The sequence below is a fragment of the Monodelphis domestica genome, chromosome 3 (assembly GCF_027887165.1).
Source record: "Monodelphis domestica isolate mMonDom1 chromosome 3, mMonDom1.pri, whole genome shotgun sequence".
NCBI classification, from domain to species: domain Eukaryota; kingdom Metazoa; phylum Chordata; class Mammalia; order Didelphimorphia; family Didelphidae; genus Monodelphis; species Monodelphis domestica.
Genome location: NC_077229.1, coordinates 492,180,257 through 492,195,119, shown reverse-complemented (window position 1 = coordinate 492,195,119; position 14,863 = coordinate 492,180,257). Strand labels below are relative to the sequence as shown.

Here is a 14,863-nt window from a genome sequence, read left to right as displayed (position 1 = left end):
TCTGTCTCCCCTCTTGGAGCTTTAACAGGAGATCTCTTGGTGTAGTCTCTGGTGGAGGTTTGTCGGGGTTTGAGTTTCCCTCAAAATGATTTTAATTTTTGTATGTTGTGTGAAAGCAGACTGCTCCCTAATTGGTTTTGTTCCCTTTTTGTTTCCTTATCCCAAGGTTGCTGTATTTTCCCCTTGCAAGAATGTATGCATCTTTAGTCTATTATGTTTGATATAATCCATTGGGGATACTGGTCTCCCAAAAGATCACAGTGTGGTATGTGAGGTTTAAAATATTGTGGCTGGGGGAACTGCATTCTCCAGTGTGCCCGAGGGGCCCCCCTACTTCCTGGCATGGGATTGGTCTTTAATTAGATCAATACCTTTCTAGGGAGGGGCCATATACCCCACTTCTGGATGCAGGATTGGTCCATATAAGGACCAATCCTGGACCAAGGAGGGAACTTTGAATCGGAGAAGGTTGAGTGTGTCCAAAATCCTGAGCCCGGCACAGCTTTGACTCCCTCAAAGCAAGGTACTCCCTCTAGACTAGCACCCTTGCCAGAGATCCCAGCCACTGCTGGAGGCTGTGGGTGGGGGAGGGAACCTGGGACCTTCCTTCTTCCTTTCCCTTAAACTCATGTGTTCTCGAATTCAGGCGTTTGGGGGAGCGGCGTACCTTTTAAGTTGAGTTCAGCAGTAGGGTCTCTTAGCTCTGTCCCATTGTTAGGTTTGGTTTTCAGTCCCCTAGGAGCATTAGCTTTATAATCGGTGAGGAAGGGTTTTCAGAGGTCTGAACTTTCACTGCCTCTAAGCTGCCATCTTCTCTCCTAAGTTGATTATTATCTATATTTATTTACTTCATTTCACTTCCAGAAATGTTTGCAGATAGTTCAGTAAATAAACCGGCATGATTAGATAGTAGTTTTTAAAAATAACTATAGTACTTTAAGAAAAAAATCACATTTTAAGAATACCTGTTCCTAGTCAAAGTCTATTTTAAAAGTTGATATTTAGAACTTTAGTCATAGACATAGAAATCATCTAGTCTAGTCCTTTCATTTCAAAGTGGAGAAATTGAGTTCTTTAGAGGGGAAGAAAGTCAACCAAGACCATAGAACTAGTTAGAAGAAGAGTCAGAACTGGAACCCAAACCTTTAACGCCAGGGCTTATTTCTGTTGTACCAGTATCTTCCTATATAGTTCCCTTGGGAGTGATGTAGGTATGATTTTTGTCATCTTAAAGTAGTTCCAGTTATCTGGGTGGTATGATATTTTTGCCTGCATATCTTTAGCTTCAGTTCAGTATTTCTTGAGACAGAGAGAGAGAGAGAGAGAGAGAGAGAGAGAGAGAGAGAGAGAGAGAGAGAGAGAGAGAGAGAGAGAGAGAGAGGCAGACAGACAGACAGACAGACAGAGAGAGACAGAGAGAGAGAGAGAGACAGAGACAGAGTCAGAGAGAGAAAGAGAGAGAGAGAGAGGGAGGGAGAGAGGGAGAGAGAGAGAGAGAGAGAGAGAGAGAAAGAGAGAGAGAGAGAGAGAGAGCGAGCAATACAGCCCTCATGTTTTCAGATATAGGAATAGTTAGCAGAGATCATTATAGGATTCAGTCACATGTTCATTTAATTGGGTATATGTAGTAAGTGAAGCGTAACAATTCTCATTTTGTTTATTTTTAAGCTGTTCTTATTTAGAATTTTATTGGATTCTAATATGGAATGTTGATGAAATTGAAAACTTCTTTGAACCCACATGGAGTTTAACCAAAATTCTTAGTTTAGACAGTAATTTACCTTAGCTTAAATGAAGAAAGGTTGGGATTTGGATTAGATTGTGTGATGCGCCTATTGTGTGAGGCTCATTCCTCACTTTAGCATTCCCCTGCTTGAATAATTTAATAACTGATGAAGAAAATATTCAGAAGGTCTCTGACTGGAACTGGGACTCAGTAGTCATTAGGATGGCACTGAAGGGGGGCAGCTGGGTGGCTCAGTGGATTCAGAGTCAGGCCTAGAGACGGGAGGTCCTGGGTTCAAATCTGGCCTCAGACACTTCCCAAAAGTTTGACCCTGGGCAAGTCCCTTGACCCCCATTGCCTAGCCCTTACCACTCTTCTGCCTTGGAGCCAATACACAGTACTGACTCCAATACAGAAGGTAAGGGTTTAAAAAAAAAAAGGAAGGCACTGAAGAATATACTAAATTGTGCAATTAGACTTCCAGTTTTAAAAGTTGGTCATACTTTGTGTTTTGCACAAACTCTCAATGTTGTTTTATGTGTCCTGTGATATATGAATGGGAGACATGGGATACGTATATGCTATAGCTAATGTGCTTCAAGAATCATTGGATTTGTAGGCTATGCTTTATTGGCATTTCTCTTATTAAAGGAATAATTTGTTTATTGAAGTAATGACTTCTGTTTTCAAGAGGTATTTATAAATCAAAGTGGTTTTGAGGTTGGCAGAGTGATTCATTGCTTTTTTGTTCCTATGATTACTTTTTTTCAGCTTTTGATGCAAAGAGCCCTTGATGTGGACAGCTAACTAAGCATTATGTTTAGAAGGCACTGCATAGGAGAGATGTGGTGGGGAAAAGTTCACAAGAACCGTCTCCTGACTATAGTGGGAGGGTGAAACAGACAACATGGAGTCAAGGATGAGTCAAAGGCTACAAACCTGGGCATGTGGCCTATGAGAATGGCAGTACCCTAAAGGGGACAAAACCAGGAAGATTGGAAGAGGGCTACATATAAGCAGAAAGAGTATGAATTCTGATTGGACACAGAGTTTGAGGTTTCGGTGTCATCTGAAATTGTGGAACTGAAGTAAGTTTAGAAGTTAGAGAATGAGTTAAGGCCCAGATAATATAGGTTTGGCTTCATCAGTATAGATGTGATAGTTAAATCCATGGGAACCAATGAGCACGTGCCTCATTGACTATGCTGTGACTGTACAAAGAACATCCTCCTGCTCAAAGACCTGCAGGTATGAACTCCTCAGCCTGGCCTTTAAGCTCCTCCACAGAGTTCTTCCATTTGCCTTTTTAGCTTTGTTTCATGCTGTTCTCTAGACTTTCCAGCCAAACTGGTGGCTGGTTTCCCTAAACATTACACTTAGTCTGCCATCTCTTTGCATTTAGACAATGTGACATAATTAATAGAACAGTGGACTTAGACTTAGTAAGCCCTAGGTTCGAATCTTCCAAGACACTGAGCTCTGTGAATCTGAACAAGCCACTTACTGTCTCTAAAAAGAGACTTAGGAAAGATTATTTTTCTAAACTGCACCCCAAATTAGTTAATGAGTTTCTTTTTTTTTTTTTTAGTTTTAGAGTTAGAAGGGACCCTAGAGTCATTGAATCTGAACTCCTTTCTGAAGCATGAATACCCTGTAGAGCATATTGGTCATCTAACCGCTATTTGAATACCTTCAGGGATAGGAGCCCGTACCTGTCAAGCCATATTCATTTATAAACAGTTCTTATTATTAGGAAAGTACAATTAGAATCTGGAAGAGAAGATTCAAATTCAAGTCATTGTGACGGCTGTCCTGTTCACTATGCTATGCTGTCTCTCTTTTCAACATATGTTTTGAAAGTATTTTCAGTAAATGGATTCTTGCTAGCAGCTTTTCTGGGTTCTAAGACTGATGTGTAAATTCTTCCTTGCTGAAAATAGTCCCTGCAACATTTTCCAAATGATTTGAACCTCTGTCATCACCCTAAAATTATACCATCAAAAATTCAATATGCCAGTCCGTTATACCTAGAATGTCAAAAACGTAGTATTTAAATTAATTTTTACATTGTGGCACAGTGTTGTATTTCATTCTTTCAGTTTTGGGAGTTTACATGTTTGTTTAATAGCCTCTGAAAATCATTGGTTCAGATTTGTGAGTTATTGAGTGATGTTATTGTGAGTTATGTGAGTGAAGTTATTGAAAAACTTAAAGTTTTCATAGTTGTACACTGTAGCCCTGATCAACAAAGCCCATCCAAATAAGTGCTGTCTTGAGGGCTCCTAGAGAAGAAATGCCATCTTTGTGATGCTTTGTGAAGGTGGGCACAAGTGGTGGACTCTGGGATGTCAGTAATCTTTATGAAATCATTTTATTGTGTGTATATATATATATATACATATATATATATATATATATATATATATATATAGTATATACAAGCTCGTCAGTTTATTTTTAGGGGTTTGTTTTTATCCTTACTTGTGATTTTATTGGCATAGGGAACTTTTCATGAAGAAATTCCCTTTACCAGGGCAGATATACAACTTTTTCCTCCCTGCCTTCAAGGTTCTTACATTCTATTGAAAAGAAACAACAGCTGCAGAGATAAAATATCATAAAGTATATACAAAGCATTTGAACACATACAGGTATATTTAAGTATACATATATATGTATATATGCACATCTTTACACATACACCGCACACAATTTCTTTTTATTCAATTCCTCCCTCCTCTCCCCACAGAAAGCATCATCCGGCAAACAGTTCTGTAAATGTAGATTATATCTTTTGTATTTCTACTTCTCAGTTCATTCTCTAGAGGGGAACATCTACAAGTTATTCTTCACATGGCAAATCTGTAGCTGTATATAATGTTCTCTTGGTTCAATTCATTTCACTGCAACTCTGTTTTTAAGTTACTATCAATTGTGACGGGCTCAGGGTCACAGTTTGTGGCAGAGGCAAGACCTGAACCTGGATTTTCTTCTCTTCAGGGCTACCCATCTACAATGTCATGCTATCTCTCCCATTTTCTTTATGTGAACTAGAAGTGAAGATTGCTGTTCTATTCTAATGTGAAGAAAATAATTACTTGCCCTTTGCTTTTTGATGCTTTTGAAGGGATCAGCGCTTTGATTGAGTTACCCAAGAACTGTGTCGCAGCAGCAGTTGGCAAAGAACTGAGTGAGTATTTGGCCCGCCCTTCTTGTTGTTGTTGTTTTGTCTGTTCCTTTTCCTCCTCCTTTCTTCTTCCTTCTCTTTCTCCATTCTGTCGCACATACAGTAGCCATCAATGCAGTACAGACTATGGGAGAAACTAAGGGACGCAGACTATTTCAGAATAAGTTTTGTTTTATTTTTCCCTGGAATGACTTTTTCCACTTAGTTCCTTGTGATGCGCCATGTTAATTGCGTTGCTTCATGTCAGTCACTCCACAGGCATTGATCAATCACTTTGTGCAAAGCACATTAAGTTCTGCTTAGCTGGGTGACTCAATATGTAATTTGTCCATAGAAGTCATATTCAGAAACTCCCCGGAGCATCTCAGCGTATTTCTAGGACTTCTGGGAGCAGTATGGTACTTCTTTTCATGTTCTATTTTTCTTTTCACTTTTAGATAAAGTATTTCCACTAAGGTTTCATAGAGTAGTGAATAGAGAGCTGGTCCAAGAGCCCTATTCCTGTCTCTAACATACACTAACTGTGGGACGTCATGCCCTGAGCCGTTCTCTAAGTCCTACAGAGCCAGTGCTGATTTGTATGTTTTCTCACATGGAAATTCCTGCTTTCAGTGACAGTAGAAGGCTAGCATAGATATGTTTTCAATTATTGCTTCCTATTTCAAAACTGTTCATGTTAGATTGGTATTTTCACATATCTTTATTAGAGAATTCGCTAGCAACAATGAAGACCCAGAGGAAATGAGCATATAAACAGTTGGGATAACTAGGTGAGGTAGAGAGCCAGGCCTGGAGACAGGAGGGCTTGGGTTCAAGTTTGAACTCAGACACTTTGTAGCTATGTGACCCTGGGCAAGTCACTTAACCCCAGTTGTCTAATACTTTCTACTCAAGGCAGAAAGTAAGGGTTTAAAAAAAAGTAGATTTGCTATTTGATCAGTAATTAGATTTTATCTTCCTTGAATTTAATGATTTAATCCAGATCCTTTTCACTTTTTTCTTTAAGTCATTTTTAGGTTGATAGCATCTACAGACGAATCCTTAGGCTGGGATGTTCAGGAGGTTAAACGCCTCCTTGATCACCAGGATAATATCCTCTCGTTAGTTAATATCAATGGTAAGTTAATCATGTCTATTCTTTTTAAAACAGATACACATGTGTGTTATGATACTCATTTGTATATACATTCAGGTTCTGGAATACTAAATATGACGGTAATGCTTTTAATGGCTTTGGAAGGGATCAGCAGCCTCTTCTAGGCCTGAGGACTTTTAGTGGCACTGAGTTACTACTAAAAGGCTTAAGACGGGCAATGGAGATGCTGAGGGATTTGAAAGGAAAAAGGGACAGTAAAGAAAAGTTGTCTAGAAGTCACTCAGCGGCCTTACTTCACCCCTGGCTCTATAATTTGGCCCATTTACAATCAGGATTTATTTCCAGTTATAAACGTTTTGAGAAAAATTAGTGCTCTAAGTTCAAACACCCCTCAAGTCAGTGACTGTTTTCTGGTGTAATCCCTGGAGAATGCTCTCAGTACGGCATTAAATTTCAGGTGAAGAGCTACCAAACCTTGATCATCCCTGGGCATCTGTATGGCTTGGGAGATATGGACCTGCCTTGGGAATATGTTAAACTTCTTGTGCGGTCTTCTTGTCCCCCGAAACTCTCCTTAACATCGGCTGGCCACCTCTGAGTTCTGGGCAATAGTTCACCTATGCTCTGGGCAGGCTCCTGGGTATATGGCCTCTGACAGGAGACTGTAAGATGGGTGTTGGAGATTTGTGTTGCAGCCTAGGAATCGGTAAAACAGCATGACAACAGCCTGATCTTAGCAGTAACAGATCCCTTGGCCCTTTTAAACAGAAGCTTTTATTCAGGCCCTGAGATGAGAACAATGACCATTGAACATGAACTGTAGCTGCAAATTCAAGTACAGGGTATCCCAAAATTTTGCACTAAACCTCTTGGGACACTGTAGTTTTTTCATGGGTGCAGTATTGAAAATATGAAGTCATAATTTGTCTTTGCAGCCACATGTTCACACCACGGTAGTTTTCTGCCCAGCTCAGGGTTCCCTAGTCTCAGTCCTTGCAAAATTTGAAACCCAAACCTAGCCAGGGACCAGATTGCTTATGAGGATGTAGTCAGTGGCAACTTGGAAGTTCCCTTTGTTTCCTTCTGGGGAGAACTTGTTTTCGCCCTAGGAATTTTCCCTGTGGTTTCTTGCATGGAGGATAACACTGGTTAGCAGGTTTCTCAGGAGATCCTGCTCCCCCGAGCCTCCTGAGCAGATAGATCCTAAGTCCTTTGTCCCCCGGCTAATGATGGAAGCACAACAGTGTTATGGCTCATTACACTGGTCATGCAGAGTTGTCCTTTTTTAAAGCTCTGAAGCCTTGCTATTGCTGAACCAGCCCTGTTACCTAAATCAAGTTGATGAGATGTTACTGATGTAGGCTGCTCTCAATTCTGTCCCTCTCTTTGGATGTGTGATGTGCAGAGAAGCCTGTAACAGTGTCATTAAGAAAACATTCTTCATATGCTTCCCTGCTACATGCTTTATTTGAGGAAAAATGCAAGATCAAAAGTCTTTTTTAAGAAATCATAACTGGAATTGCAGATGGATCCTTTTATTCAGCAATCTCAAGTTTAGACAATCATGCTATATATATTTTTTTAAAAAGGTGGCAGCTGACCAGGTCCCTAGTTACAAAGATAACCCTGAATGAGCACATTGTCTTAGCTTTTAAATTTGAAAACAATTTGATGATGGCATTAACTCTTCGTCAAAGGTCAGCTACGACTGCTTCTCAATTAGACATCACACTACGGGATCTGTAACCTTGAGAGAGGTGTCTTGTAAAGGTCCGTTCCTCGGACGGCCTTCATTGCTCTTTCTAGGGTTCCTTAGTACTAAGGGGTCTGGTATTGGTCTGTGACCAGGGGAATTTGTCAGTAAAGTATCTCCTAGGACGTGGAGCATCTGAGGAGGAGACAACAAGTTAAGTAGACCTACCTCCAAGAAAGTCACTAGAATTGCTTGGGTATTGTGAGTATCTTAATAACTGCAAGTGTTCTTAAATCTCATTCAGTATAGCAAATATTAAGCACCTACTTTGTGCAGGGCACTAAAATATACCATTGTAACTAAAAATATGAGCATGTGCATCGTGAACCTTTCCATTGTGGAAGCTGTAAGCAAATATTGGTAGTCTTCTGTTAAGGGGAGCTGACTGTTGTTTTTGCCTTGCTCCTAGCCATGCCCAAGTCATATAATGACTTCACTCTCCTTTCTAAGCTTTGAGATTGGTGAAATCAGAAATAACTGAGAAAAAAAGGTTTGAGTTTCTGAACATATCAGTTTATCAAGGAAAGCATGCTACTTGCATAACAGATCGGGACTGGACCTCCTCCGCTTGGCACTGGACCCCACATATGGGGGGAGGCAGATTTTAATGCTTTTAAAAGAAAACAGTTAACAGTTTATAAACCAAGGTACAAGATTAGATCACCTGATTCCTATTTGAAAGAAAAGTGATGAATTTTCCAACTTGGGAGATGGGGAAGAGTGAGTTTCAAGCAAGTTGGGAGAGGGGGAGAGCCAGCAGGTAGGTTTTTCCAGATGTGAGATAAGATGTCACTCAAATTCCCATTGGCAAGCAAGTAGAATTTATAAGAAAATGAAATTTGGGTCTCAAAATGGAGTCTGTTTTACAAGATGAATAGTTTGGTTCCCACAGTTCCCACCACTCTCTCAGCTTTTTAGACTTTGTTCCCTTTTCTATGTTCTGTGGACCAGCTAAAATGGTCACCTTATTGATTCTCACACAGGACATTCCATTTCTTATCTTTATACCTTTGCACAGGTTTACTCTGCCTAAAATGTACTGTTCCTCTTGGCATCTCTTGCTTTCTTCAAAGCTCAGCTAAAGTGGCACTCCTCCATGGGATCTCTTCTGATGCCCCCAGATGCTGGTGCTTCTTCCCTTTGAAATCACCTTAAATTTGCTACATGCTACTTTTATATATACATGTGTTTCCTCTAATGGAATATAGGCTCTTTGATGGCAGGAATTCTTTCATTTTAGTCTTTTGTGTCCTTAGTGCCTAGTACAATGCCTGGCACGCATTGGGGGCCTTAATAAATACCTGCTAATTTATTGATTTAATTTTGTTCTTGTGAGAGTAGATTCCACATAGAAGCATTCACAATGTGACTTTTGACTCTATAATAGAGGTTGTTTGAAAATTGTTAAATGTCAGGCTAGGAGTATAAATAATACACACAATGACAATAACAGTTGGGATGCCAGCTTTCCTTGTCAATGAGAAATTCCAGCTGGATATTTAGTACCTTGTCTGTTGTGTAGACAAAGAGCATGCCATATAACATATTGACCCACCATGATTCCAGATGACCAATCGTGCAGTAACCCATCCCTGACTGAGAAGGACATGGCTATTGTGTGTGTGAATTTATTAAGCTTGTTACTCTGTGTATTTGTTATAGAAGTGTCTTTTCTTCTTTTCAGAAGAAAGGGAGAAGTGGGAAGGAGAAAAATGTTCATTTGTTGAAAAAAATTTTTTAAATAAAAAAAGAAAAACACATTATACTACTCAGAGAACAATTCTGTGCTATAGATTTGGCTGCTGGTTCTGAGTTTTTGAAATTAAGAAAAGGATCATTTTGTAGTTCAGAAGATCCTACATTGAAACCTAGAAGAGAACTTCAGGGATCATATTTTAGCCCCCTCATTTTATACTTCAAGCTGAGAAAATCAGTGATTTAACCAAAGTCACATAGTAGGAGGAATCAAGGGTGAGATGTGAACACTGATGCTCTTACTCTAGATCTGGAGCTCAAGAGTATGGCTGAGAAAGAAGAGAGAAAACAGGAGGATAGCCAGAGGGGGTTGTAAGATCCCCTCTGTAAGGATAAGGGAGACTTGAGCATGGGTGAAGGTTTAACTGATAGGTAGAGGAGTAACTAGGTAGCTCAATGGCTAGAGTGCCACGCATGGAATCATAGGACTTGGGCTAAAATCTGGTCTCAGACACTTCCTAGCTGTGCCATTTAACTCCAGTTTTCTAGCCCTTGCTGTTTCTCTGCCTCAGAACTTATATCAGTTCTAAGATAGAAGGGAAAGGCTTAAAAAGATAACTAGGAGGAGGTTGAAGACTAGAGAGAGGGTGCTGATCAAGGAGGCCAGTCTTCTCAGACCTAAACAGGTAAGGACTGAATTTCTGCTAAGATAATATTTTGTCATGCTGGATGATCAGTTTTCTGTGTTTAATCTGCAAGGTATTATCATCGATTCCTAGATTTTTAGAAGAAGCTTACCTTCACTGCTGGTGGCTAATGAGGCATGTCTAAATTCTGCCTAGATTTGAGCTTTGTCACAGGCTCCCACGTTGGGGAGCTAATTGTCTGGGATGCCTTGGATTGGACAATGCAAGCCTATGAATGCAACTTCTGGGACCCATCTCTACAGCTGGATACACAGCAAGAAATCAAACTCTGTCAAAAACCAAATGAAATTTCCATTCATCATTTCACATGTGATGAGGAGGTAAAAACCTGCAAAGTAGGCCATAGATCATAGATTGAATCCATCTGATCCAAAACCCTGCCTTAGCTACTTTAATCCTTGTTTTATACATGAGACACTGAAGCTCAGGGTCTTCTAGGACTTGTCCAGCATCACCTAGCCAGGGCAGAATCGAACCTAGGCCTTGGGCTTCCTTCCACTCAATATAAACCTACTTCTTATGTTTGTAAAGATCTTGGGCTTATATTTCCATTTTAGTCTTATATTAGGTATTATCCAAAAGTTCCCTTGCTGAATATCAGCTTGTGCCTCAGGACTTTCTGAGTCTTTTAGGAGATAACAGCTCTGGCATGAAAGAAACTTTAAATATCTGTTATAATGCCGTGTTTTTTGTTTGTTTGTTTTATTTTTAGTTCCTTATTCCTTGGTGAGGAAATTGTTAAATGACTCTGATTTTAACTTTAAAATATTGACATTTTTGACTTAATTACATTATTTTACTAAGATTTGAAGTTACTATTTAGCATTCACTCAAAGCATAGTCTACAAAGCATTTGTATGAATAGGGATTTTAAGGCAAAATGAGGTTGGAAACCTCTGAGCAACATCTCTCCCCCCATGGACTCAGTCCTAAGGTTGGTCAGCTGATGGGAGCTGTTCTTTTTGGCCCTGGAGTTGAATGTACCCCACGCTCCTAAGGCAAGTCAGAGCTGATTGCTAGCAAGTCACCAAATCCTGCCTAGGGTCTGGATGTTTCATCTTCTAGCTCCAAGGACAAGGAAATTTATTTTAAGGAGAATAGACTTCTGACTAATAAGATTTCTGTTTTTATCTTCTGCGTACTTTTGTTTTTCCATTTTCTAAAAAAGGTGCTTTCTTTTTAGTTATATATTATCTTTTACTTTAAAAATGTATTTTAAAATGATCACAACAGAAATTTTCTAGGCCCTTGTCCTGTATTACCTAATTTTCTTTCCTTCTAGAAGCATTTTTCTGTACCATCTTTCTTTTTTACCTTGCAAGGGAATTTTTACATGATGAAGAGTGGTGAGTAGTAGGTTAAATGCAAGCCTGAAGTTTAGGGACTGTCTGGGGGCGTTTGTGAATTTCTGTGCTATCTTGTACAGAGTTTGTAGATGCAGAGATACTCTGTCCTATCCAGGGGAAGTCTCACCAACCGGAGTTTGATCAGCCGCTTTCACTTGGTTTATAATCATATTTAGTCAGAATGGTTCTCTATCTGATGTGTATGAATGTTGGGGTAGCAATATTAAGACACCCTTCGCTTTGGCTTTTAGAGAAGGGAGAAATGAGTGGAGGTCAAGGAACCTGGTGCAGAAAACCTGGGTGAGTTTGACTTGCTGTGACCTAGTTAGCCCTGTTTATTCTTGGCTCAGCTATGGACTAAAGATTCCCTCAACTAGTGTGAATTCAGGCAGCAAGTGTAAGGCAGGCTGTTGGGAATGACTTCTGTAAAGCTGCCTTCTTGGGGACCCCTTTTGGCCAACTTATTATTAAGGAAGTTGATGCTGGAATTTTTTTTTTTAAACCCTTACCTTCCGTCTTGGAGTCAATACTGTGTATTGGCTCCAAGGCAGAAGAGTGGTAAGGGCTAGGCAATGGGGGTTAAGTGACTTGCCCAGAGTCACACAGCTGGGAAGTGTCTGAGGCCAGATTTGCACCTAGGACCTCCTGTCTCTAGGGCTAGCTCTCAATCCACTGAGCTACCCAGCTGCCCCCTGGAATTTGTTTTTTTTTTTAAATTCTGAACTGAAACTCCAAAAAATAGTATCTCTATATGCACAACAAGACACAAAAAGAGGTCAGTTCATATTTTTGCTTTTTCAATAAAATTTTTATAGCAAATTCTACATTACTTCCAAGATTGTCCTGCTTATCTGCTTCCTTCTGAACTTCCTTCCATTGTCTTCTGTGAATTTTTAAAAAAGTGTTACAATGGCCCTCTTTTTGTGTCAATATTGCTAATCCTCCCTCCCCATGTACAAACTGCAGGAAAGGAGGCGGCAATAAAAGAAGAGAGACCCTTTGGGACACATGGCCATAGTTAAGCAAACCATCCACCTGGGTCCCGAAAGTTCTTGTTTCTGTACTTTGTGACCATCAGCTTTGTCCGAAGGTGGTGACATGATTCATCATAGCTCCTTCAGAGGCATGCTTGGTCCTCACTCCAGGACTTTCTCAGGGGGATCCTCCGCTCTTGCTACCCTTCAGAGAGAGGCCTTGTAAGCTTTGTTTGTCCCGTCTCAGGTCATGCTGAGAAACTCTCATTAGTTGACACTTGCTTTGCTGGAGGGGGTCCCCTTTCCTATTGCCTTTGTGCCTTTTGCTGAATTTTTGTGAAGTTCTAGGGTACAAGAAATCACTTACCACACTTTCTCACTGTATTTTTTGATCATTCTTCAGTCTTACACAAACTACAAGGTTTTCTAGGAGTAGGTATGTGGGAATTGGGCAGCTTGCTTCCCATTCAGGCAGCCATCTTGGCCAAAACGCCAAGACAAATGTTTTTAAAAGTTTCATAAAGTTTAAAATAACTTCTACAGGGAGGGCCAAATGGGATTGGGGAAGACTGCTTGGAATTTCTTATCTGGCTTTTAGTTTTACAACTAATTAAATACCTAACTGAGATTTCGCTTAGTTTCTTGATCTGAAAAGTGAGGCATAATAATGAATCTGTAAGAGATCTCCAGGATGGGCAAAATACATTCTTTTTGGGGAAAATGCCAGTGGAGGGAGAGCACTTTCAACAGGAGCTGTGGCTAGTATTGTATAAATTGCCACTCGGGAGTCCTTAATTATCTGTAGAGTCCATGAATTTCAAAAGCTACTAGGAGCAAACAGTTAAGCAGCTTCGTCTCCAGTTACAGTCAAGTATATGAAAGATAGCAACAACGATAATAATAACAGCTGCTATTTTGTAGCATTTTATGATTTCTTAGCACTTTATGGACAGTATCTCATTTCAATCAGTTAATCATTAAACATTTATTAAGCACATACTGTGTGCCAGGCAGTGTGCTAGGAATACAAGGAGACAAAAGCGCTTCCATGGGGAAGATACCATACAGATTTACAAAGCAGGCTGTCTATGGTTTAAAATAGTATTCATTGATACAGGGAAGGCACTAGAATTGAGAGGGGCTGGAAACGGCATCCCGTAAAAGATGAGATTTTAGTTGGGAGTTAAAGGAGGCCAAGGAGGTCAGTAGATGAAGTTGAGGAGGGAGATATGCCTGGAGGATGGCCAGATACTAACTGCATTTTGTAAATGAGTAAACTCACCTAAGGTAAAGTGCTGAATTATCACCCCTATCTGGCTTGCAATGGTGGGTGTTCACTTAGGCTCTGTCCTGGGCTCCTCTTCTCCTCCCCATCCTCAAGTTATCTTGTGTTTTACTTTATGTACAACTATTTGCATGTATATTGACTATGTACAACAATATGTTTGCACTTTGTTTCCCCAGATAGAATATCTTGAAGGTAGGGACTGTTCGGTTTTTGTCTGAATCCATCAGTAGGAGCTTAATAAATGTTTCTAAGTACCCAAGGTAGGATTTGAACTCATGTATTCTAACACTCTATTGATGCTGTTTCTCCTTGCAACGTATATTGAAGTGTCCCAGTCACTAGTCCCTGCTCGAGAGTAAGCGTGGCCAGGATGGTGACTGGTGTGACATCTTGCAGCTCTCTTTATATTGGCTTCTCCATTCTCTTCTGGGAAATGTTTTGAGCTCCCCTTACTGCTCTGGCATTTCCCCTGCCTTCCCAAGTCCCCAAGATCATGGGTTGAAAGGACAGAGGTAGGCAAGAGAGAAATCTCTTCTACCAAACACTAGTTTTATGTCTATTTTTGAAATCTGTTTCTTGCATTTTTGTGTGTGTGCCCAGTACCTGTTTGCTGCTGTGGGAAGGGGCTTATACGTGTATAACCTTCAAATGAAGCGTATGATTGCCTGCCAGAAAACTGCACATGACTCCACTGTCCTGCACATTGTCACACTTCCAAACAGGTACCACGCATGAAAGAGGTGCAGGATATCCTGGGGCTCCGGTGTGATTGGCGGGGGGAGCACATTTCCCTGTTTGTAGACTTGAATTTTTTTCTTTTGGCATGTCCTCCTCTAGGATCTTTTGAATACTATAACTAAACAGAGCAGGGGCTTGATGGAAAATGATAAAATCTCATTTAAGAGGGTGAGAAGTCACCAAGCTCTTGGATATTTAAAAAAGGTTTTAAAGGGAACATCCAAATGCATTTACTATGCCTCTTGTCCATAATAATGCCATGCATGTGTTTTAGCTTTTGCATAGAACAAAATGGAAGTTAGGGTAGCTAGTGAGGATTTTTGCTCCAAGGTCATTTTCTTCTGACTTTACAG

The 14,863-nt window shown here is 40.2% G+C and overlaps 1 protein-coding gene across 3 annotated transcripts in view; it reads left to right on the top strand.

The window, feature by feature from the left end:
• Positions 1–14,863, top strand: part of WDR41 (WD repeat domain 41) — an 85,358-nt gene that overhangs the window by 57,213 nt on the left and 13,282 nt on the right. For all 3 annotated transcript variants that reach the window (XM_001381595.4, XM_007486445.2, XM_007486444.2), the window contains 4 exons: positions 4,854–4,916; positions 5,920–6,030; positions 10,300–10,484; positions 14,373–14,494. In XM_001381595.4, the coding sequence (XP_001381632.1) occupies positions 4,854–4,916; positions 5,920–6,030; positions 10,300–10,484; positions 14,373–14,494 (481 nt within the window). The remainder of the gene's footprint in view (positions 1–4,853; positions 4,917–5,919; positions 6,031–10,299; positions 10,485–14,372; positions 14,495–14,863) is intronic.